The sequence below is a fragment of the Onychostoma macrolepis genome, chromosome 16, assembly GCF_012432095.1.
Source record: "Onychostoma macrolepis isolate SWU-2019 chromosome 16, ASM1243209v1, whole genome shotgun sequence".
Classification (NCBI taxonomy): Eukaryota; Metazoa; Chordata; class Actinopteri; order Cypriniformes; family Cyprinidae; genus Onychostoma; species Onychostoma macrolepis.
The window spans coordinates 1,616,272-1,641,863 of NC_081170.1; the positions used below are offsets into that span (position 1 = coordinate 1,616,272).

At 34.6% G+C, this 25,592-nt stretch overlaps 1 protein-coding gene across 4 annotated transcripts; it reads right to left on the minus strand.

Annotated features, from left to right (window-relative positions):
* Positions 1-3,325: 3,325 nt before the first annotated feature.
* On the minus strand, positions 3,326-24,939 carry xrcc1 (X-ray repair complementing defective repair in Chinese hamster cells 1). Of its 4 annotated transcripts, none has more exons than XM_058747796.1 (18): positions 24,841-24,939; positions 23,826-23,924; positions 23,395-23,487; positions 22,699-22,806; positions 21,714-21,872; positions 21,545-21,622; positions 21,346-21,469; positions 20,673-20,764; positions 17,581-17,737; positions 16,319-16,559; positions 15,241-15,357; positions 11,608-11,686; positions 11,306-11,396; positions 7,927-7,969; positions 6,804-6,946; positions 6,632-6,722; positions 6,399-6,474; positions 3,326-4,333 (listed from the first exon to the last, which is right to left on the minus strand). In XM_058747796.1, exons 2-18 carry the CDS (start codon positions 23,874-23,876, stop codon positions 4,226-4,228), a joined length of 1,851 nt encoding a protein of 616 aa, XP_058603779.1. In that variant the 5' UTR covers positions 23,877-23,924; positions 24,841-24,939; the 3' UTR covers positions 3,326-4,225. The 4 variants fall into 4 exon arrangements, with proteins under 4 accessions (XP_058603779.1, XP_058603778.1, XP_058603781.1 ...); XM_058747795.1 differs by having other exon boundaries at positions 24,782-24,932; XM_058747798.1 differs by having other exon boundaries at positions 24,849-24,867.
* Positions 24,940-25,592: the final 653 nt, after the last annotated feature.

Below are 25,592 nucleotides of genomic sequence, written 5' to 3' on the forward strand. Positions count from 1 at the left end.
AACCGTGTTAATAGGCATAATAACTCACGCGGCTTATTCTCCTCATGGCGGGACGAGCGGCTGATAAAAACTAATAGGTTTCTTTATTTGCACAGATTGTCAGTTTAAATCAAAATAAACCGTTTAAATTTTGTTTGTTTTAAATGTTATTGGATGAGCAGTGGTGGGAGCCGTTGATAAACGCACACCCGACCTCGCGATTTAAATGAGCGCGCCAAATTGCTTTCCAACCGAATAAACGGTCACTATAGAAGAGTACAGATTTGAAAGACGGATAAAATGGGGTACAGATAGCTGGATAAATACAAAATTACACGGATAAAGATAGGTATAGAAAATGATCATATGGAGGTGCATTCGTACTTTGTTTAAATTTAATAACTGGAAAGAAATGTTCATGTTTTCTTTTTTGGTATCAGAGAACAATTAACTCATGTGGCTTTCCTCTCATGACGGGACAAGCAGCTATTAAAAACTAATGGCGTTTCTTCATTTGCAAAGATTGTCAGTTTAAATAAAAAAAAAAAAAAACGTTTAGGTTTTGTTTGTTTTAAATGTTATTGGATGAACGCTGTTGTGGGTGCCGTTGATAAACGCCGTGCAATTTGAATTAACGCGCCAAATTGCTTTCCAACCGAATAAACGGTCACTAGAACAGTACAGATTTGAACGACGGATAAAATAGCGTACAGATAGCTGGATGAAGACAAGCAGAAATTTACACGGATATATAAAGGGTACATTCTACCAGAAACGGACATTATCTGTCCTTGACTTCTTACAGTGAATAAAAAGAATTTCATCCAAAAAATTTCTAAAACTGACTGATGGTTGATTTCTGTGAGTTGATCTGTAAAGGAATATGTCATTCATTAGGTTCTCGGATATTTTTTTCTTTATTAAAAACACTTTTGAAAATTACAAATCCCATCTTTGTCCTTGTCCTCAGCCAAAGTAGACCTACAGCTTTCATAGTTTTGTTATGCTAACGACTGTTATTTAGAAGAAAAAATCTCCATCAATAACAAGTTTAAGTTGTTATCATTCACATCAATTGATTAAAAACATGAAATTAAACATAAATTCTAGAAATAAATGCTATTTTACAACTGTCCCCATGTTTTCGGTCAGTCCTGTCACTTTACATAAAACAACATAAAATGTGTGCAATAAGCCTTTAAGGGGTATGACTCAGAGGAAATGACATCATTTGACTGATGTGAAGCTGACACTGATAAAGGATGAGTTCTGTATTTGATTTTTTTTATTTTAAGCTTGTTTTTGTATGTTTTTATTTTTATTTTTATTTTTTTTGAGGAGGACGAGCTAAAGGGTCAGGCCCTGTCACGGTAAAATATCCCAGAAAATAATGAAAATGTTTTAAATCCAAAACATGTCTAAAAAGGAGCCTGTCGGTTACTGAAATTCCTTGATTGCATGCTAGCAGGCTGAGTAATAGCAGTTTAAAGTGGCCAACCGCTGTGACACGGCCTTACAAATTAATGGCATTTCTCTTTTATATTACCTTTATTGCATATAATATGTATTTAACGCATGACATTGTAAAACATTATTTGAATAAATAGACATTACACTGTAAATTTGAAGCTTTTTATGCTCATCGACAAAGTTTTTTAATTTTGTACCTCTTTTACCTAGGTCTATATAGATATATAGATATAACTGTCATCTATATTAGCTTTGAGTAATGATGACTGTAATTATTCCAATTCATACAGGTGGCAGTTAGTGCAGCTGAGAGACAAAGGCAATGTCGTGAACGACTAAATGCAGACCCTGAGAGAAAGGAAAAACATCTTCAAAAAGAAAGGGAGAGAAGGAAAAGTATTGATGAGTTCAATGAGCGAGACCAAAGACATAGGTGCAAATTATGGAGAGAGCAAGAGAAAAAATGTCAGCTTAAGAGAAAGGTCTCAGTTCCAGGGCCACGGCCTTCGAGGTTAGAATGGGCTACCATCACATTACCACTTCATATTACAGCTTGGTAATAACAGAGTGATACCATGGTAATATCTACATTGTGTGACAGTAACTTTACCAGTCTAATATTACATTAACATTATAATAATAATATAAAATAGGAATGCTTATCAAAATTTAAGAGCACAAAACATAACATTTTCTGCATCAAAGAAATTCATAATGTCAGTCCTGTCACACAGGAAATTATGATATAAAAATGTACTATTTGAGGAAATATTGATGAGTTAATCTCTTTAACTGTGTAGATGAAGGTGGGGGTATATATCCACTACTATGTTTTTGTAAAAATCTCCTATGTAAAGGTACTATATGAGTGCCTGGCGGGTATTCTGTGATTTTTGTGTACTACAGTTGACCGAAAAGTTGCTTATATTTCTTATAAGAATTTAAAAAACCATGTTAAATACAATCAGGGACATGAGACCAATAAGAAAATGTTATTTGTATCAAAGAAATGTATTAGGTAACCATTCTAACATATACAGATTTTATGGGTGAAATGCGTATAAAAATGTATTTTATTCAGTCATAAAAACATGCTGAGATGGCACAATATGCGTTTCTAATAGTTTAACATGTCCTCCATATGACTCAACTTTCAGATTTAATAAGATATTTTTCCCCAAATTTTTACATGTGGAAATGTACGTTTCTGGTAGAATGTCCCAAAGACAGGTAAATGGATCATATGGAGGTGAATATTCCTACTTTAATGTATAACTTTAATAACTAAAAAGAGATGTTAATATTATTTTTCCAGTGAAAAAGGCTGAAGCACATGCTGATACAGGTGAGTTTATGTAATTCAGAAGATCAACACTTGAATGAAGGACAAGAGAATAGTTCAACAAAAACACTTAAGTGAGAGAACAAAAAGTCAATCCACTGCTAATCTTGAAAACATGAAGACAAAAGGCGATTCTGCTCGTTGTTCGTGAGCTGAGACCAAGACCAAGACAAGTGAAAGACAGAATTCTTTAACGAGGGATTGAAATTAGAGACACATCTAGCTCAAAAAAAGTTTAGTTTGATTAGTCTGAGGAACAGAAAATGACTCAAAGGACTCAAGGATAGTATATTTCTGTACGAATTCTGAATTCTCTTTGATGAATCCCTGCTGAAATATAAAACTGTCTAATGAGATGGTTTGCTGGGACAGACACCAAACTAGTTAAGAGGTTTTGGATGAGTGGTTTTAGACAGCGGTCAGCTGGTTTAAACCAGCTACTGTATATCAGCAACCTGCAAATCAGGTATTAAATTATTGGATTCATTATTAGAAAAAGACAGTAAGACAGACAGAAGGCATTGGTTTTCCACAAAATATAATTTGTGTAACTATTTTCCAACTTTATTCTGCTTATGCTTCAAACCATAACATCAAAATAATCATTTCATTTGAAGAAAACAAAACAAAAGACATCAAAATTGAGACACACATTAAAGGGAATCTGAAATAAAAACAGTAAACATCAAAAACAACATTAAAACTGCGAGAGTATACCTATCATAAACAAATTTTCTACAAATATACCCAATCAATATTTTTACAGCAGTATTTTTCTTAAATATGGTTGTTTGAATATTCAAAAAGCTCAAAACCAAAGCAATATTATTGTAATATTCTGTAGGCCACACCTACAGATGTTAAAACGCTTCGGTCTTGAGCAAAGCAATGACGGCAACAAATGTAAATGCTAATCAATAATTGACCATATATGTGAACACACATATTAAATGAGTATGTTTTGCATAAGTCAGATCCAAAAGAGACCTCAGGTTCAGGTCTTTAGTAATTAATATTTAACAGCTTCATAAACAGCTTTTGGATTGCTGGTAAAGTGGGTCATGAATATGGATCAGAGTCTTTTATCTCTGGGTTGGTGGGTTGGTATCTGACATTAGTCCGTTTCGAAACATCAAAACAAAGACTTGTGACAGATACAGGCCAATGAATTTCAACACCAGAAATGAAAATACATAAATTACTCGTTCACGCGTCCCTCTAAACCTGCATGATGCTCTTCTGTGGATCACAAAAGATGGCGAAAGCAAAAAAGAGAAAGTCATACAGGTTTGGAATGACATGAGGGCGAGTAAATGATGAACGATGACGCTTAATTTGTTGGTCGAACTATTCCTTTAAGACAGCGAAGGTCTCCTCAGGTCAAGGCTGGGAATTGATGGCTGTGTTCTCAAAGAGCAAGGCGACTTAGAACTCTTAAGGGACGACAGTGTAGGGCTGGTACGGTAGCATCTTCTGCCTGTCATTGATGGCGAAAATCCAGGTAGGTTTCACAAAGCTCAGATTGCCATTTTCCATCAAGGCCTGTAAGAAAGAAAGAACAGGCAGTAAAAGAAGATGAAAAGAAAGAAAAGACCTTGAGATGTTTAAAAGAGCGCTGAGAGCTGGAGGCCAAGGGTTTTCATTACTACTTCAGCCTCCCTGCCGAAGAACATCACACGAATGACTTGGGATGAACAAAACCAGACTTTCTCAAAGCCTTTCAAACGTGCAGTTTATTAAACGCAGAACTATATGAAAAAGCCTGCAACTTAAAACCGCAAGGACAGAATTTCTTGAATAACACATGAAGCCACTTGTTAGTGGCGTTTGCAAAGTCAAGTCAAAAGACAATGGACTTAAAATAGACTTACAGGACCAGTATTGGCAAACACCGTTGCTTGACTTAGACTATTTTATAGTCACAAAGGGCCATCTGTAGTAGAAAAATCTATATTCACTGTCTTCCTTCTGTATCAGGGTTTCTGCAGGATTTTTCAGCTCAAATTTAAGACTTTTCAAGATAATAAAATTAATACCATACGAGCGGGATATGGCAATGTTTATAGTAACATTAAACTGTAAAATGACAGTAAAAAGCATGATTTATAGTTCAGATACAAAAACAAAAAGTTTCTTCACATTTCAGCAAAGAAAATGGATAAGTCGAATATATTATATTAATTTAAACAATTATTATATTAATTAAATAACATGAATACATTTTACAGTTTAGACTTTTATAATGCATTATCTTCTTATTGATCCACCAGTTAACATTTACAGCGCTGCGTGTAAAAACATGAGCCGATTTTTGCATTGTTCTAAACAAAAACAGCAGATGGGCTTATTGAAAATGCAAATTCATTCTCTGCCAAAGGTGGCGCTTTTGTAGCCTTTTGAAATTTAATTGTCACATTAAGCCGTATCGCAATTCAGGTCTTTCCGTCCCTAAATTTAAGACCTCTTGAAATCATAATTAAGACTTTCTTGTACACTTTAAAGGGGTCATATGATGCAATTTCATGTTTTCCTTTGTCTTTGGAGTGTTACAAGCTGTTCGAGCATATATAAGATCTGTAAAGTCGCAAAGCTTAAAGTCTCAAACCCAAAGAGATATTCTTTCTAAAGGCTGATTTATACTCGAAGCGTCCTCAAGTTCTTTTGGGTGCGTGCGGTAAATATGACGTAATCGCGGGGTTGGCAGAAATTCGCTTTGAGTGCAAATGACGTCATTTCGTGGCGGTGTGCACGGCATTTTTTGTAACTTTCCGCGCAGCTCCGATTCCGAAGATGCACGAGTTCTGGGCAATTCTACCCGAACATGCACATCTCATTTGTGTGAAACAGAAGCAGACTGATGTTAAGTTCAAACTCCATCAGGTGCTTTTTGACGCTTTGACGGAAAATAATGCTTAGTTGTTTTTTTTGCATAGTTTGTTAGTACAACAGCGAATGCGACAAGTATAAAAGCCTCGTCCTGTTTGGGAAGGTGCGCACGCAGTCAGCGGAGGCTCGCGGAGCTGAGCCGGGGCGAAAGTAGAAATCCCGCTTAAAAGGTAAGACTTATCCACGCCTTCCTAAAACGCCTCATTTAAACACGCCCCCACATATCTACGTCACTATGTTGGAAGATTTGCATAACTCCACCCAAATGTTTACGCAAAGAAAGAAGGCGTAACTTTTATTCTCGCTGTAGTATTGTTGTCGTGGAGACACTTTCCAAATACGGTAAGGGGCGTAACATTTCTGTCACACGCTTGAGATATTCAGCCAATCACGATGCACTGGATAGCTGGCCAATCAGAGCACACCTCTCAACGATGAGCTTTGTAAAAATCGCCACGTTTCAGAAAGGCGGGGCAGAGAGGAGCAACAATAATGTACAATATGTGAAAAATAATGTGTTTTTTTTACCTTAAACCGCATTGCATTACACCAAATACACAAAATAATGTTCTTTTTAGCAACGCCTAAATATGACTCCTTTAAGACTTTTTATGGTCTTTAATTTGATACAACTAAATTTAAGACTTTTTAAGGACCCGCGGGAACCCTGCTTTATGTAATATACCACCTACAAAACTGAAAAAGACGACGCATTACTCACATCCTCAAACGATTCGTCCCATCCCTCGCTAGTGACGACAAACTGGACCTTCTCGCTCATGTAGTCTTCGACAGCTCTGAGGAATCAAACAGATCAGATCATTTCATCGGTCACGCTCCACCTACAGCCTCTCGAAGGCCTGTCGACACTAATGCCATTCGTCTGAAGCGCTTCAAATGGATTACGAACGCTTCACGCTCTTGAGCTTATCTGAATGCACGTCTGTGTCGTACCCGTTGAAGGCGATGATGTAGCGTTGAAGTTGCCTCTTCTGGTTATCAGGGAACTTGCCGTAAAGATAGAAGCGTTTTCCTGATAGGAAGTCTGAAGGACAGAAAAATGATTGATTTAATAAATGTAATACTCAAGACGTCCAAATCAAGATGAAGTGGAGAGGCGTCAGACCTGGTAGCTCAGGGATGGGTTTATCCTCCTCTTCCTCAGCATCCGTGTTCTCATCAGTAGAGCCGCCATACAGATCTTCATCTTTCACCTGAACTGCTGTGCTTTCCTTCGCTGCTTTCTTCCTCTTGCTCTCCATTTCCACCCTAAAACAGCCGAAGATAAACACTGGAGCGTTACGCATCTGAAAAACAAGGAACTTCTTGACATTCATGGGCAGAAATGTTTTAACCAGCAGAGATTCTGCAGTTGATTATTATACATCACCAAATTGGCAAAATATTTAATAAACAAAAACACATTGGCCGGGGCCTTTATATGCTTGTTTATTAAATATTTTAGGTCATTTTTGGCATACACTACCAGTCAGATGAATTTGTTTTTTTTTAAAGAAATTAATAATTTTATATAGCAAGGACACATTAAATTGATGGAAATTTTTGTAACATTACTAATTCAAATAAATGCTGTTCTTTTTAAACGTTCTAGTCATCAAAAACATCCTGGAATTAGAAAAAAAAAAAAAAAAGCAAAAGCAAAAAAGCTAATCAGCATATTAGAATGATTTCTGAAGATCATGTGACACTGAAGACTGGAGTAATGATGCTGAAAATACAGCTGCGCATCACAGAAATAAATTACAGTTTAACAAATTCACATAAAAAAAAGTTATTTCAAATTGTAATAATATTTCATAATTTTTACTGCAATTTTGATCAAATAAACGCAGCCTTGGAGAAACCTTTTTCAAAAACATAAAAAAAAAAAAAAAGAATGGCAGTGCATGCAAAACTTAGATATGGGTGTTCAATTCTACAGAAATCTATAGAGTTTTGTGCAATTTCGCAAACTAATTTTAGGGAAAATTACCAGCTTAAAAACAGTACTGGATTGCATGTTTTGAATGAACGAGAGCACTGTATCTGATTAACACAATCTGAAAACCACAGGTTTGCACTTTGACCCTGATCAACTCTTCTTTAACTACATTTAGACATTATTCAAGAATCTAAAGACAACTGGGAAAGGTGCACAAAGAGGGAACATCAAAGGACAGTTACCAGCCTCATGAGAATGTCGATCAACATGTAATGATGACGTATTTAGAAAGCAATACATGTCTGACCTGTTCAGCTCATCTTCAGTGTCCATGCCAGACCCGTCGTCCTCTGAGAGTGGATGTTATGTCCAAAACAGTAAATAAAGGTAACAAAATACATTAAAAATACATCATGCAATCTATTTTGCATAAAATAAAATGCCTTACAAATGAAAGGTGCTTTATCTCATTTGATTATTTTCTCCTTTCATTTGGATCTTGATGGACGCGAAGCAAATCTAATGAATTATTCCTCCCATTGATGCATGGGTTATTATAGTTAAATAAAAATTTTTTAAAAAATTGTTCATAAGTTGAAATACTTTAATAATATAAAATTAAACTATCATTATAGCTAGTTGTCAACTTTTTTTTTTTCATTTTGTTTAATTCGATGTACTAAAACAAAAAACAACAACAAAAAAATATATATACAAATAAAAAAATTAATAAAATAAAATATAAAAAAATATATAAAAACAAAGAAATTACTAAAAAACTTAACTTAAAACACAAATAATACAAATAAATTTAACTAATGTTAATAAAAACAATAATACTAAAACAACGCTAGCGATCAATATTCTACGTTTCTTTGTCCCAGAACTAACCACTTATGCTTGTGCTAATACATCAGCCAGTGGCATAAATGCTAGATCTAAATCTCGACCTGCTGACACGTCTCTATTATTGCACAGTATTCCGGCCAGCCCTAATGACGATCATGAAGCAGCGTTCATAAACAATGATTCACCATCTTCCTCTGAATGGTTTTAAGTTGCATGAACACATCCAGGAGAGCGAGGTTTGCTCTTCCAGCCCCTCAATTTACATAGAAATGAGAAACATGCCCAAGTCTCGTCTGTGCGAATGCTGCGGGCGAGTGCCTCTAGCACTTCCAGCCTCTCCAATCCAACCGCTCTTTCTGTTTTTATTTTTCCTGATTGATTGGAGCGCTGCTTTACACGCACTTCATTAACCCAGCCTCTCCTGTCCTCCCTCGTAATCGAGCCACACGCAGCCGGAGTGAAGGGACCTCATGGCAAACGGGTTGACATGCTAACGATTTTAGATGAGGGCCTGAGCCTCTGTTGACAAGCCTTACCTGTTCTGGCATGTTCAGCTTCTGAAGGTGATGTAGACAACATCAATAAATCTTTCAAAATGTCCTTTAATGATATTGATTGAGATCATTACTGCGTTATCTTCTATATGGCTGTCACGGTTTACATGCATGGATTCTGCTTAAGCCGTAAATACATAAGGTCATGCAAACGATCAAAGGCCACTCATTTATTGAAAGGAAACGTCATTAACGGTTTAAGCAAAATGAAATCAGCACAACTACATTATCAACCATAAACACGACCCTGCTTCGCATGTAAACGACTTTATTGAGGTCCTGTCTGCTTTTTTTAATGCCATGTGCACACGTCTGTTTAAATTGTGAAATAATTTTTCCTTATTTGAAATAAAGCTGAAAACTGAAAGATATAAATATTAGATGAAAAACCAATTTAAACGTAAATGAAAATTAGAAATGCTGCTTTGGCAGGTAACAAAAATAAAATAGTTTTAGTCAGTTTAGTACTTAAACTTGAAATACATATGAATTGAAGCTAAATAGAAATGTTTTAAAAATTACTGAAACTTAAAACTAAAATTGAAAATTTTCATTAATTGAAAAAGCTGAAAAATATAAATATTAGATGTAAAAATGACTTAAATGTAAAAGAAAATTAGAAATGCAGCTTTAGCAACTAACTACAATAAAACAATTTTAGTTGTTTTAGTTTAAATAAATAATTTATATGAATATAAATAAAATTATTTTTAAAAAATGACCAAAAAAACAAAAACAAGATCAAATAACTTAAAACTAAAATATTTTCATTAATTAAAAAAGCTGAAAGATTCTAAACATTAGATGAAAAAACTTCAATATAAACAAAGAAATATTGCTTTGGAAGCTAACTAAAATAAAACAGTTTTAGTTATTTTAGTTTATAAATTAAACTAAATAGAAATATTTTAAAAATGACAAAAATATCAAATTACTTAAAACTGAAAATTTTCATTCATTGAAAAATCTGAAAGAATATAAATATTAGATGAAAAAACGACTTAAACGTAAATGAAAATTAAATAAAATGTGTTTAGTACTTAAACTTGAAATAAATATGAATATATTTAAAACTAATAAAAATCACAAAAATACTTTAACTAAAATTAAAAAGGTAACACTTTACAATAAGGTTCATTAGTTAACTACATTAGTTAACATTAACTAATAATAAACTGCACTTATACAGCGTTTATTAATCTTTGTTAATGTTAATTTCGACATTTACTAATACATTATTAAAATCTTGTTAACATTAGTTAATGCACTGTGAACTAACAATGAACATCTGTATTTTTATTAACTAACGTTAGCGAAGATTAGCAAATACAGTAACAAATGTATTGCTCATGGTTAGTTCATTTTAGTTAATACATTAACTAATGTTTAACTAATGAACCTTATTGTAAAGTGTTACCATTAAAATTATAGACATTTAAGCTAATTCAAAACATGATTAAATTCTATTAAAGTATTTAAGTAAATAATAGACTCTGGTGTAAGCCTTCACAAAAATGTCACTGTTGTTTAACTAGGATTCACAAACTCTTCATCCTTCAGCTACTGATTTAGAAGAGCTGTACAGGTTTGACTGAAATGAAACGAAAGTGAATAAAGAAGCCAAAAACAAATCAGACACTGGTTCATTCTACGCTGATGTTTAACATGTTAAAGAGGGGCCACTGGATAATGAATGACAAATGCCAAACCTAGATAAGTTGTGGAAACAAATTCCATCAGCCCGAATAGATTAACGATGAAATGCGGTTCGCAACTCATTTACTTTCATATTCTGTTCCTTTTCCGAGTGTAACGAGATATTCAGAGTGTTGTGACTCATGCTGCACTAGACTCTCGTCCAATCAAAAGCTCTCTAGAATAAGATCGTCTTTCCATTGATGTATGGTTTGTTAGGATCGGACAATATTTGGCTGAAAATCTGGAATCTGAGGGTGCAAAAAAATCTAAATATTGAGAAAATCGTCTTTAAAGTTGTCCAAATGGAGTTCTTAGCAATGCATTTTACTAATCAAAAATTAAGTTTTGATATATTCACAGTAGGAAGCTTACAAAATATCTTGATGGAACATGATCTTAATATCCTAATGATTTTTGGCATAAAAGAAAAATGGATAATTTTGACTCATACAATGTATTGTTGGCTATTGCTACAAATATACCTGTGCTACTCCAGGGTCACAAATATTAATAGATGTTTTCAGTAGAAGATAAGCAAACAAGACAAAACACCTTGCATACTCTAATCCTATTCCTTGTCTTTACCTGGATCTTCAGCATCCGTTGAACCTCCGTACTCCTCCTCTTCTTTAACCGGCTGCTTTTTGGGGGTCGTCTGCCTCTTTTCTGGTGTTTTCTAGGGAAGCACGAGAAATTTTGCATTAATGTCACTCGTGTGTTTGAGTCGATGTATGTCAGGAAGTCAACAAATCTGAGGATGTCGTCTCTATGGCAACAACACGCCACACCAAGTTTATGATGCTTTTATTCACAAATGAAGACCATGAAGGGAAGACAGTCGGTTTTGCGTGTTTCTTGAGATGCGATTCCTGAAACAACGCAATTACCGCTTTCTGCGTTTCCTCCTCGCTCTCATCATCTTCTGCATCACTCTCTGAACTGGACTCGGCTCCATCCATGAGATACCTGGAAAAACAACGAGACACAGAGACTGAGTGTAACTGGAACTGGATGAGAATGTCTGAACATTAGGTCCAGGAGCTGAAACTAGTGTGAAGGCTTTGATGGCGATTCCAGGAACAGGATTGAGACTGTAAACAATCCTGAAGAATCTCACCACCACAGGACACATTATCCATGAGGTGCACAAACAATTTTAAAATGTAAAAAAATGTTAATATATATTTATATTGCGTGCTCCCAAATCCTCTCATTATAACACACGAAGTGTAGACATTATGGAAGATTCACTGTGCATATACTCATAGTGTTATAACAGAGCTTTATGAGATCGTGATGAACTGAGATGTCAGCTTTTTAGTGATAATAAAGGGAGCCATGCACGTAATTGTGAAATGTCAATTCTGAGAGAAAAGGTCAGAATTGTGATTTATGTCTCACAATTGCGAGTTACCAATTGACAGATATAAACGGAGTAAAAAGTCACAATTGTGAGTTATAAACGATACAATTTTTTCTTTAGATGTAAACTCAAATTCTGACCTTTTGTTCTCAGAATTTCCTCAAAAACGCAATTCAGAGAATTAGGTAATTATAAATTACCTATTTATATTTTTTTGGTGGAGTTTACATCTTGCAATTCAGACTTTTTAATCAGACTTATTATATAATATAAGATTATAATAAAAACTGAGTTTGCACCTCACATTTAAAAAACTTTATATATTGCAATTGAGTTATTAATGGTGAGATGCAAACTGAATTGCGAAATAAAGTTGCAACTACCTTTTTTAATATAATTTCGGTGTTGGAAATCAGCTTCTATATGAATCTGCATGACCTTTCTGTTATAAAAAAACAAACAAAAAAAAAACTAAAGGAGATATTTTGCAGAATGTCAAGAATGTTCTTTTACCTTTAAAATAATGGGGATTGGGGCTTTATATAAATGCAAATGTTGTGTTTCATTGAAAAAAGGAAATATGATACAAAAACAAGTTTTAAATGTGTCAGGTGTGATATTCTTTTCAAATGAAAAACACAATCAATCAATGTCTGCTTTATCAAGCAGAAGTATTTCTGCGAATAACAGTAAAGTGAAAACACACTTCCACAGCTGAAAAACGGGTTCGGAGGTTCGGCAAGGACACACACCTGAGCTGATCCGTGTGTGTGTGTGTGCTGGAGAGATGTGTGCGATGACAGATACACCCTCCTCATCTTCAAAGGAAGTGTCTGCTTTAATTACCCATGGCAGATGCAGCTTTTAAATACAGAATACATAATGTGAGGTGGGCACTCGAAGCAGACACAATGGAGCGCCCATCACAGAAGAACACGGCAGCCTTCGGCTAAACAAACCAACTGCTAAACGGATAAACACACACAAAACACGCTCAGCGCTGGGCTTTTATCAAGCAGCACTGTTATGATAATCATTAGGGCTGGGCAACATACCAACTAAACAATATATTCCTGCCTTCTGACAATAATCAAAATAGATATGTTTTTTTTTTTTTTTTACTTTTTATCTCACAATTCTGACTTTTTCCTCTCAATATTGCATGATGTAAACTCACAATTGCGAGATATATTTTTTTTTCCACAAAAGTGGACTTTATAACTCACAACTGCGAATTTACATGACTTCTTTTTTCAGAATTGTGAGAAAAAAAAATCTGAATTGCTAGATGTAAAGTCACAATTACAAAAATTAATTAATTAAAAAAAATGTGTGTGTATATATATATATATATATATATATATATATATCCTGTTTTTGATCAGAGGATGCATTTGTGAAGTAGATTTAAAATACGGAAATTTACAATAAAGTAAAAATCTGTTTTGGAAAAATTCTATTGTTTAGCTGTTCTGTTTTCAATCAGTTGTGCCAGTACGACAATACTTCAATTATAAACGACAATATTTACCATCAATGCCAGTATATCTCTCTTTCCATTATGAAAAATAAAAAGTGCATTAAATAAAATTGCAATACTCATGAAGTTGCATACATAATAAAATATTCCCATCAAAATCACTGTGAATATTTGATACAGCCATAGTAGTATTGCACAGTCTAGCCGATGAATGAAGGCGCTCGTTTACTGAATCGGCCGAAGTCTCTTTATCTTCAGCTTTATCTTAAGCACCTTCACAGAAAGATCAACACAAGCCCGCCTGCAGAAACACTGGAGAATGAACACCACACAACTGATGCAATGAAAGCAGAAACAGCAGCAGTAATGTCACAAAACATGACTGCATGATCAGCCACAAATAACCTCTGATGTGCAGCAATCAGCTCTTTAGACACTCTGGGAGAAACTCAGACCTGCTGAGAGAGACTTCAGTAATTCAATCATTCATTATTCAGAGCACTTTTTGCTTCACGCACACTTTAAAGGAACTGCACAGTCAGATGGGTCACTATAGACCGTTAAGTAACGAGCAGCACATCATCAGAGCCAGATCCGTCAGTGTAGTATTGTAGTCTAGATCCCAGAGGACCATTTTGAAGGTTCTTGCACTAGAAAATATACTTAATTGCCTTAACCTCAAACTTCTTCACAATTACACAGACTGTCAGAAAAACACTGGACATTCAGTTCACCTCGTGCCAGAAATGATAACTGCATTTAAATCAGTGTTATTTTAGTATTATTTAAATACTTTTATATTTATTAATATTTTTAATAATTTTTAGTTTTCATTTTAGTTTACGTTTTAGCAATTGTATGTGCTTTTGTCATTTTTAAAATTTGTTTAGCTTAAATTTATTTTTATTTCAGTTTTAATAATTTTATTGTGCTTTTGTCATTTTTTATTATTATTTCTATTTAGCTTTTTTATTTCGGTTAGTTTTAGTAATTTTGTTGTGCTTTTGTCATTTGCATTAGTTTTTATATTTCTATTTAGTTTTATTTTAGTTTTAGTAATTTTATGTGCTTTTGTCACTTTTTATTAGTATTCGTTTTTTATATTTTTATTCAGCTTTCATTATTTTAATTTCAGTTTTAGTAATTTTGTTGTGGTTTTGTCATTTGTATTATTTTTGTTTTTATATTTATAGTTCGCTTTATTTTTATTTCAGTTTTAGTAATTTTGTGTGGTCTTTTGTCATTTATTAGATTTTGTTTTTTTATATTTGTTATTTAGCTTTCATTTATTGTTATCTCAGTTTGTTTCAGCAATTTTGTTGTGCTTTAGTAATTTTATTAGTTTTGGGTTTTTTAATATTTCTATTTAACTTTAATTTATTTTTATTTCTGATTTAGTAATTTTAGTACTTTAACTTAAACCATCATTTCAGCTAGCCCCTAAGGAAACATTTTAAAGTTTTCCAACTAATATTTATACTTTAATTCAGCTTATTTCAATTAACAATTTTTTTCTTTTAAATATTTCCTGTTTAGTTAACTATAACACCACTGACCTGAATGTTACTAGAAAACTCAACATGCAATAAAGCAATTCCCATGATTCTCAAGATCTGAATTCACATCAGTTGACAGCCACCAATAATGACAGAACAGAAATGAGAAGTTAATGCTCACTGTTTGAAGGAAATCTTCTGCTTTGTTTTGTGGCAGTCCATCACCCACTCCTTCCTGACGATGATGCCTCCGGCTGCTTTCACCTGACTGTATTTGGGCGTGTTGGCAAAAGCACAGCTGCAGGAGAGACACAAATGCTCTGAACAAACATGAGGCGGTTCTGAACACTGAATCACGTCACTGTCACGTCAATCACTGATCATGAAACAAAGTCTCAGATTTCAAATCCTGTCCATTGTATGGCAGTATTCAAACAATAAATGCTGTTTTGGTGCTGTTTAATGTGGAGTGACAGATCGCTGTAGCGCCTCAGTTCAACAGATGCTGTAGCATGAGGCACATGTGAACTGATCATCTCCTCCACATTAATACCAGCTTCAGCACAAAATATGTGAAACATCCAAAGGTAAGTAAAAAGAAAGTATACAACTTTACAATCCGTATCCTGTAATCACTCAATCAGTGTTTCAGCCACGCAAAGACGGCTTGTAAATAATGTCACATAACGTTACATTTACCTCAGAAAAAAACATATTCGGTGACCATAAACTCATTAGTCAGCTAGAAAAATAAAATGTAGAAAGGGGCATTTTGCTAAATATATGCACCATATAATATACTCATTATAATTTTTACTGTTCTTCAATGTTTAATTTAAGCTATATTTTTTATGACAGCCACTATTTAAATGTTTATATATATATATTAAAAAACGAATTGAAGTAGAAATATTATTATGTAATTGTAACTTTTATTACAAAAACTTCATTAAGTGTAATTTAGGCAGTTGTATAGCCTAAAAAATAAGTCAGTTTTAACCTTCGATATTATATTAATGTAGTACCAATTGACTCTCATGTATATTTTACAGCATTAGTTAAGATAATTTTTTTCTTTGAGAAAATTTGGCATGTGTAGCTAATATATATCTAAAAAAATTGATATTGAATCGACTCGGGAAACGAAATGAATCGCAAGCTTGTGAATGAGAATCGAATCAAATCATGAAATCTGTGTCAAAACCCAGCCCTATTGAACTATTCTAAACGCCTCGTTACACTGATAACGAGCTCCTTACATGAGGTGTGTGGAGTCTGGCGTCCAGTCGGGCCGGTATCGGCCTCCCATGGCCAGCGCTTTGTCCCGCAGCTCTCCGCGGAAGGGGTTCTGGAAGCCGCTTAGGACAAACACCACTCCCTCCATGATGCGATTGAAAGGCACCGGTTCTACAGACTTGGCTTTAGGTTTGGGTTTGGGTTTGGGCTCTGGCTTGGATTTTGGACTCTCTCGCTTATCTGATGTCTTCAGGGCTGGAGAAGCTGCAAAATTAAGCAGCGCGATAAGAATTCAGTCACATCTACAATGGAAACACTCTGAGCAGTGGTTCTCAAAGATTACTTAAAATGAAATAAAACAAGTTTTAGAAAGCTAAAACAACTAAAAATACATAATTACATCAGTGTCTCAGCGATGGATGCTCTGCAGTGAATGGGTGCCGTCAGAATGAGAGTCCAAACAGCTGATAACAACATCACAATAATCCACACCACTCCAGTCCATCAGTTAACATCTGGAGAAGATAAAACCTGAAACAAATCCAGCATTAAGACATTTTTAACCATAATCCATAATAACGCTTCCTCCAGTGAAAAAGTGGTCTGGTCTGAATCAGGAGAGAAATCTGCACAGATCAAGCACCGTTTACAAACCAAAACAAATATGTGGCTGGATTTTGATGTGAGAGACAACAGCAGATGCACTTTTTCACTGGAGGAAGCGTTATTATGCATTATGGACTAGCATTTTAGTTAAAAGTGTCTTAATGATGGATTTGTTTCAGCTTTTGTCTTCTCCAGATGTTAACTGATGGACTGGAGTGCTGTGGATTATTGTGATGTTTTTATCAGCTGTTTGGACTCTCATTCTGACGGCACCCATTCACTGCAGAGCATCCATTGCTGAGACATTCCTCCAAACCTGATGAAGAAACAAACTCATCCTAATCTTGGATGATCTGAGGGAGAGCACATTTTCATTTTTGGGTGAACTAGACCTTTAATAAAACCTTATGCTATTTTTATAATGACTATACAGTTATGTCAAGCACTGAAATGTTTTATCAGGTAAAACAGAGACTAAAAAAAAAAGATCCAGTAAATGCAGTAAATCTGGAATGACTGGAAAATCTGCTTAAAAGAGCAGAAGAACATTCAGCTCTTAAAACTTCTTCAATCCAAAAATGTACTTCAATTATAATTATTTTAATCCCAGGACACTCCTCGTTTCTGAGAATCACTGACTTAATGCATTCGGTGAATATGAATTAATCTCTTCATTTACCGCTGCTGACAGGACTTGCAGTTGCTCCGGTTCTTGCTTTAGTTTTCGGTGTGGCAGGGTTTGGTTCAGAAGACCCAGATGAACTGGGCTTTTTGGCCGGTGGACCGGTGGCTTCCAAGCGCTCTTTACTGAACTCAAACTTCCTCTTCACAGGAGCCTATGAGAATAACAACAAGAAACACATTGAGCAGCGGGTCTCAAAGAACAGAGCTGCTTTAAGATACTCTGATGTGCTGTTTGGAGCTTGACAGGTACAGCATCATCCACTCATCCATCTGCTTTTGTGCACAGAAGAATGTCATACACGTTTGCAAAACGTGAGGGAGAAAATGACATTTTTATTTCTGAGTGAAGTGTTTTTTAAATGTCCTGAAGTTTCTTCTTAATATTCAAAAGAGAAAGTGAGAAAAGCAATCACTTGATAACCTCCGTCCTACAGCAGGTGCAGCATCTTCATCTCAGATCCTGCTGAGATTCACAGTTTCTCAGTTCCAATTATAAGGATATAATTCTGGAACGCTATAAAAAGGTCAATAGTCCATTGCAGGTGACTACAAAATATCTGCTGTTTCAGCACAAAACCACCAGCATCAGGTATTGAGCACTGGTTCGCATCGGAGAGATGATTTACAGTCAAAGCGCTGGAGCTAATTTAATAAGGTAGTTAAATGAGCTGCTACATTAGTTAGAGGACAGGAATATGGTTATATAGGAACAATTCACAAGCTTAAATCCCTAATAAAGAAACTCTAGGGAGTTCACAGAGTCAAATAAAGAGAGATGGAGCCCAGGACACTCATTAACAAATACACTGCTGTTAAGAAGTTTGGGGTCGGATGCATTTATTTGATCAAAAATACAGTAAAAATTGCAAAATATTATTGTGATTCAAAACAGCCGTTTTCTATGTGAATGTGTGTTAAACTGTAATTTATTTCTGTGATGTGCAGCTGTATTTTCAGCATCATTACTGCAGTCTTCAGTGTCACATGATCTTCAGAAATCATTCTAATATGCTGATTTGCTGCTCAAGAAACATTTCTGATTATTATCAATGTTGAAAACAGTTGTGCTGCACAATACTTTTGTGGAAACTGTGATGCATGTCAGGATACACAGATGAACAGAAAGTTCAATAGAACAGCATTTATTTGAAATAGAAATCTTTTGTTACATTATAAATGTCTTTATTAGGGATGCACGATATTATCGGACCGATATCGGAATCAGCCGATAATGGCTTTGAATGTACATATCAGCATTAGGGTTGTAACGGTATGAGATTTTCACGGTATGATAATCGTCTCATAAAATATCACGGTTTCACGGTATATATTAAACAATAAATCTTATCAGTAACACTGACTCTTAAAAGAATAAGAACAAGTTATTTGAGTGAACTAATCCTTTATTACAACAAACTTGAAACCATTTCAATGAAAGTATTGAAGTTTCCGCATTCATTTCATTTAAAAAAAATAATAATAATAAAAAAAGAAAACTATATACATTATGTATATCTATAATCACACTTTAACATTTTAATTAATGTTTTAAAATGTTATCAAATGAAAATTTAACAACTTTTATTTTTGGCAAAGTTCTGCAATATGAGGGAACTGCCTGCTTTGCGTCCACATTTTTTGCAAATTGGATCCGTCCTCAAGGACAACCCTACGTTAATTTTTTTATATCCGAAGTATTCCCATACTGCAGATTTTAACTTTTTTTCGGCAGGGGATGGAGATTAGATATAATCTGTCTGTCATTTTCTCTGCTGTACGTGTGTAAGCAGCCAAGTGAATACAGAGTGAAGCAGCCAAGCGGAAATAAGTTGCATATGTGTGGGTATTCTTTTTTTTTTTTTTAAAACGTAGATATGCAAATGTTTACGGTATAATAACCGTGCACATTCAAACCGTGATAAACCGCCATTCAGTATATCGTTACAACCCTAATCGGCATCGGCCCGATAGTGCTGTGTTTGATACACCGATACGACGATGTACGACGATACGAGTATCGATAAAGCTGGCCCTGTATCGATATTGTGGCACTTGTGCAGCAGTGGGCCGCGCTTAATTTGAATACAAGAACACCGTTTAAAATGGAGTAGAAAAGTGCAAGCTTTCTACAAAAATCAAAAATGAATAGAGCATTATATATAGGCTACAACAAGGTTTAATCTGGCCGCAGAGGAAAACAACCGGGGTTGCCTGATATAAAGAGACTAAGATTAGACTAAGAATGCTGTACAGAATGATGCGTTCGGTGTATGATAGAGTAAACAGTAATAGCACGTGCAGCGGCAGCCTCCCCGGGTCCTAATGCACGTCTGGTAAGGAGCATTAATTCTGTAGGGGGCGCTGTTGGCCTATTTCTAATTAAATCAAAGAAAAATACACAAATAACATTTAGACTGTGTTTCTGATTAAATAAAGCAGTAATTGATGTCATGAAATCATGAGTATGTTTTGATTTAAAGGTCAGAAGCTATAGCTTACCTGAATTTAAAAAAAAAAAGAAAAAAAAAAAAAGAAAAAAATCACAAACATGACACTTGTAAGTTAAATAATTTTATACATACTGATTTATTCGTTAATGTGTAATATGTTATACATTTTAAACTAATTATGAGCTCTAAAAGAATTTTTACGACTCTTTTGCTTTAGACCATCTACTAATGTTAAATCTTAAAATAAAACTTTAAGGTTACTACTGCATCTTTCTTAAAAAAAAAAAAATGCAGCGATTGATATGTAGTTTATTTATAGTTATTTACAAAGCTTCAATGTACTGTCATTATAAAAACTTCATTACTGTTTATTTAATTCTAACAAATAAGTTCTTGTTAAAATCTAATCAAAATTAAAAATAATTTGCTTATAATTTCCACACAGGAGAGACTTGGTGTTGTTTCCAAACAAAAGGAAATATATCGGTATCGGCATCGGCTATCGGCCAAAAAGAGTTGAAAAATATCGGCAAAAATCCAATATCATGCATCTCTAGTCTTTACTGTCACCTTTGATCAATTTAATTCATCCTTGATGAATAAAAGTAGTAATTTCTTGAAAAATCAGCACAGGTACCTGTTGTGAGCTGCTGGGAGACGTCTGTGTGGACGCACCTTCAGATTTCAGAGCAGCAGCGGCGTAACTCAATCTGTCATTCTGAGGAGACACTGGTGGAAACAAACAGGTAGAGAGAGAAATTAAATGACTCTGTATTCAATTTATTGCTGTTTACACACAGGACACAAAACAGTATCATAACAGTATCATTTTCTGAATGAATAGATAATTTTAGACCATGTGCACAAAATATACCAGCAAAAACTGCCCTGCATCTTAAGAAAAAAAAAAATCTGCTAATTTGCAAAACTTGCCTAATATGACCTAATTTGATGATGTTGAGTTGAAAAATATCAATAAAAATCTTCCATCATGCAGTTTTTTTCCCCACAAAACAAGAATGAAATTTTCCACATAATGTTAAATAACTTTACAAAATAAGCATTTTTCACAAAATCTGTGATTTTCTGTGTCTCTTTGGATGCCGTAAAAGCAGAAAACATCTGCTCATGGGCTGAGAATTGATCAAACAGACGCTATTTCTGGAATCAGCAGCTCAAAATCAGTAAGAAACGAGTGTTGGATTTCATACAACAAATATGACGCAGGGCTGTGTAATTCTGATCAACCATAAAACATCATGCATGGATTCATTATAAACAGTTTCCATTAATACTGTAATGTGCGTTACCCTTGAGTCCTGTGCTGGCTTTAGTGGCGCTGTCTCTGCTGAAGAACAGGCTTCCCGGCTGGATGTTAGAGCCAGAGGAGGGCGATTCGTCTTTGACTCTGAACTGACCCAGTTTAGTGAGTTTCTGTCAGGAGAGAGTGAACAGATCTGTCAGAGCTCACGCCGTCAAACAGCAGGACACCAGAGGATCGGCACTCACCGGAGGAGTCGAGACGGGAGCGTCGTTAGCGTCCGGAGGAGAGTGCAGCTTTATGAAGGCGACTCCGTACGCTATGGACTGCACACAAACACAGGATAAAGAGTCATTCACACACTTACACTCTTGTGTGGTTTATACAGGTTTGAAGAGTGAATCATGACATGTTCACCTTGCTGTACGGCTGACTGCACACGATCTTCACACAGTCCCACTTCTCCTGCGCCGTGGCCTTCAACAGCTGGCCGGGCCCGAAGAAACGCACGCGGTTTGTGTTTGTGCCGTTACGGCTCTCTGTGGGCGACATGAAGGATGACGTGACCAGCAGAACCTACAACACCAGAAAGATGCATTAACAGCACTGAAAATGACACGTTATTCAGAATCAGAACACGTTTTATTGGCTAAATGTGCACAAGCAACTTACCAAATATATGATGTAGAATGTAAAAACAAAAAATAAAATACAATTTACACAAACATATGTACACAAATATAGGTTGCAGGGTTATGATGTTTTTATCATATTTCTGTTACTTAAAATTAGTGCTGTCTAATGATTAATCGCGATTAATCGCATCCAAAATAAAAGTTTGTTTACAAAATATGTGTGTGTACTGTGTATATTTATTATGTATGTATAAATACACACACATACAGTATATATTTTGAAATATTTACATATATAAACATCATCTTTTTCTTAAATATATGCATGCATGAGTACCATAAATATACACACACACACACACACACACACACACACACACACATATACATATATATATATATATATATATATATATATATATATATATATATATACCCGGGGAAACCAAAAGTCTATGGGAAACACTGTATACTTCATAGTAAATCTCTGCTTGATTGTTTATATCATCGCAAAATACATAAACTATATTATCCTCCAGCTCTAATCTGATAAATGTGACTGTAATGCATGAAAATATTAAGGTATTATAAACATTAACATCATAATTTACTGTAAAAGCTGCTTTGGAATGATGTGTATGTGAAAATAAATGACTTGAACAAAATATTAACAAATCTGGATTGTAAATAAATTCATGTATTCTAGACTTTAGCAAAAGCTCTTTAAACCGTCTGATGCTGCTTAAGTGTGTAACTTTAAGACGTACCTGAAAGTCTTGGTCTTTGACTGACGTGGAGTGTCCAACAAGGACCTCAATGAAAGCAGAGCCTTCATTTCCAATGTCTATGCTGTGAATTTGCTCTTCCTTTTCCAGCTGGAGAAACAAGAGACACAAGGTTAACATTTCATTTAAAGAAATCATGGTAACACTTTACAATAAGGTGTTATTTATTAACATTACTTATTAACTAACATGAACAAACAATGCATTTATTACACTATGTATTAATCTTTGTTAATGTTAGTTAATTAAAATACAGTTGTTCGTTGTTTATTCAAGTTGCATTAACTAATGTTAACAAACAACTTGTGATTTTAATAATGCATTAGTAAATGTTGAAATTAACATTAACTAAGATTAATAAATGTTGTAGAAGTTTTGTTCATTCTTAGTTCATGTTTACTAATGTTGTTAACTAATGAACCTTATTGAAGTGTTACTGAAATCATTAATAAAGTTCATAAAAGGGCAAGTGGCATACAGTTAAAATTTTGAAAATAAAGATGATTTTATATATTTATATAGAACAACAAATATAAAAACAACACGTATTCATTTTTTAATAATTAAAAATAATTTTCAAAAAAGATAAATAACATTAAAAACATTTTAAAAATATGTTAACAATTTTTAAAAATATATAATAAAAAATACGAATAGACAAAAATAAAATATTCATACCTGAAGAATGACCGAAACTTGCTTCTCTCCGGGTCTCGCAGCTTTCCATTTCCTATACGTGTCGGAGCTCAGGAGATTGTCTGCTTTGTGAGTCTGTGCAGAAGAATCGATTCATTCATTTATTCATAAACAAACACAACACAAACACACAGAGTGCTTTTATTTACACGGGTCATGATTCTTCATCTCGTGACTCATGTTCAGACAGATGTTTTAATAGCAGCTCTCATTTAAACCTCAGTATAAAACTGAATTTAAGTTCAATGAATCAAGTCAAAACTTTTAACAATTCCAGCTGCCTCACCCAGTCTCTGGACTCATATACAGAGCTTTCTCGAGACTGTAGATTACTGTGCGTTGATTGCAAAGCAGCCTTCAGTTTTTGAAAAGCTATGTCTTACTATTATTAAAAAACTAAACAACCGACTTACATTGTCCTCACTGCTGCATGACACGACATGCTTGAGTTTGATTTCAGGCATGTTCCTCAAATTACACACTCGCCTCTGAGCTCATAAAACCTGAAAACACTGGACAACAAAAACACATAATTCCATAAATAGTGAAAATGATCATATTATGTAAATGAAAGCCTGGATAAGCCTATGATGTTCAATAAACATGGTTTCAACACTTTTAAAAACACTTTCCCACAACTTTTCCAGTTGTTTATGAGTGCTGGATAAGAGTTTTACCAGAAAAAAAAAAGCATCGTTCTGATTCAGACTGATTCGCTAACGAGTCATTCAGATCGATCTGCGAGTCGACTCAAAAGAACGATTCGGTCACAAATCATGGCAAGTTTTACTGTAAACTAGTGTCAAATCCATTCAATATGACATATTGTGTGGTAACCAAAGTAAGATATTAACCATGGTACAGAGTAATAATGCCAGAAAAGTGACAACAATGCTATAGATTAAAAACCATGATATCCACATTATATTCTACTCAAATACTGGACATAAATGTCAATGAAATGCATCATAAATGTCAAATATTTTGCCCCTCCCAAAAATACACAATAATAAACAGATCAACAGCTAACTAAATCATTGTCAACAACAAAAATTAAGTAAAGATTTTAAACACCAAAGATGCAAAGCTAATATTTCTCCTCAGACTGTGTTTATATTGAGTTTCTGACGGACCAGCTGTCAATCATCAGGACCAACTGATTATCTGATCTAGTTAAGGTAAACGACTAATTATGCTGGTCTAGTTAATATAAAAGGAGTGCTATATAAACGACTAGTTAAGCGAGTTAACTAGCATGCATCACTGCTGTTAGCGAACAATAGAGGCGCATTACAGCGGTCACTAACGCGGCGGAAACCGCGCTGGAATCATTCAGAGACTCTAATTCATTACACACAGAACACTGTACCGAAATCCAGATCACGAAAACCGGTTTATGTGGTTTACTGTAGTCTGTGAGAGACGAACCCGCTTACAAACTCCCTCTCAATCCACAACACGTGACGTCACTTCCGCCCGCCGCCGTATCAGAGCGCCGCTTCACAGGAACTCGCGACTAGACGCGCTCGACTGCAGAATAAAAGTCCTTCAAGCGCAAAAAATAGAAGTTATCAAAAGTCTTATAAAAAGAGACATAAAATTATACTCATTTACAAACTGACAGCTGTTTTATGTAGCCTATCTATTTTAAATAAATGCCATGCAGGACTGACCTAAAAGCCTTTCGGTTTTATGAACGTAGTGTATTATTATGAATATATTGTCCTTGTAATGTACACACAGCGCCTCTGAGTGAATGAACTTTCATTGATGGAAATGCAAAGAATTCTCATGACTGACTTTAACGAGCGCGTGTCAAGGGAAATTCTTTATAACTCTGAAATCTGACTTTCTGTAGCTCAGTGTTGATGAAAATGAGCTGAAATGAGTGAATGATCTGCAAATAAAACACAACATAAGGACTTTATGTAAGCTAATTTATGTCTATTCAGTTACTTATTCATAAGGTACAATAATGTCAGTTATTAGTAATGTTTAAGGCATATTTTCTTGGCAAAAATGATTTATGACTGACATTAGTTTATATAAATTCAGCATAGCTGGTAAGTAATTTAATTAACATTGTCATTCAACTATTCATTCAACTATTGCATCTAAAAACTGTCAATAATTATTATTGCATACATAACAAAATTATAAAAGTAACATGCCTTTTATGA

What these genes read in the sequence shown, in the direction of transcription:
- xrcc1 (XM_058747796.1), bottom strand. Translation starts at nt 23,876, where the DNA reads ATGCCTGAAATCAAACTCAAGCATGTCGTGTCATGCAGCAGTGAGGAC. An exon ending in AGCCAGCACAGGACTCAAGG is followed by an intron (nt 20,765 to 21,345) that starts GTAACGCACATT and finishes TGTTTCCACCAG; the next exon opens with TGTCTCCTCAGAATGACAGA. An exon ending in CCAGACTCCACACACCTCAT is followed by an intron (nt 15,358 to 16,318) that starts GTAAGGAGCTCG and finishes TCTCTCCTGCAG; the next exon opens with CTGTGCTTTTGCCAACACGC.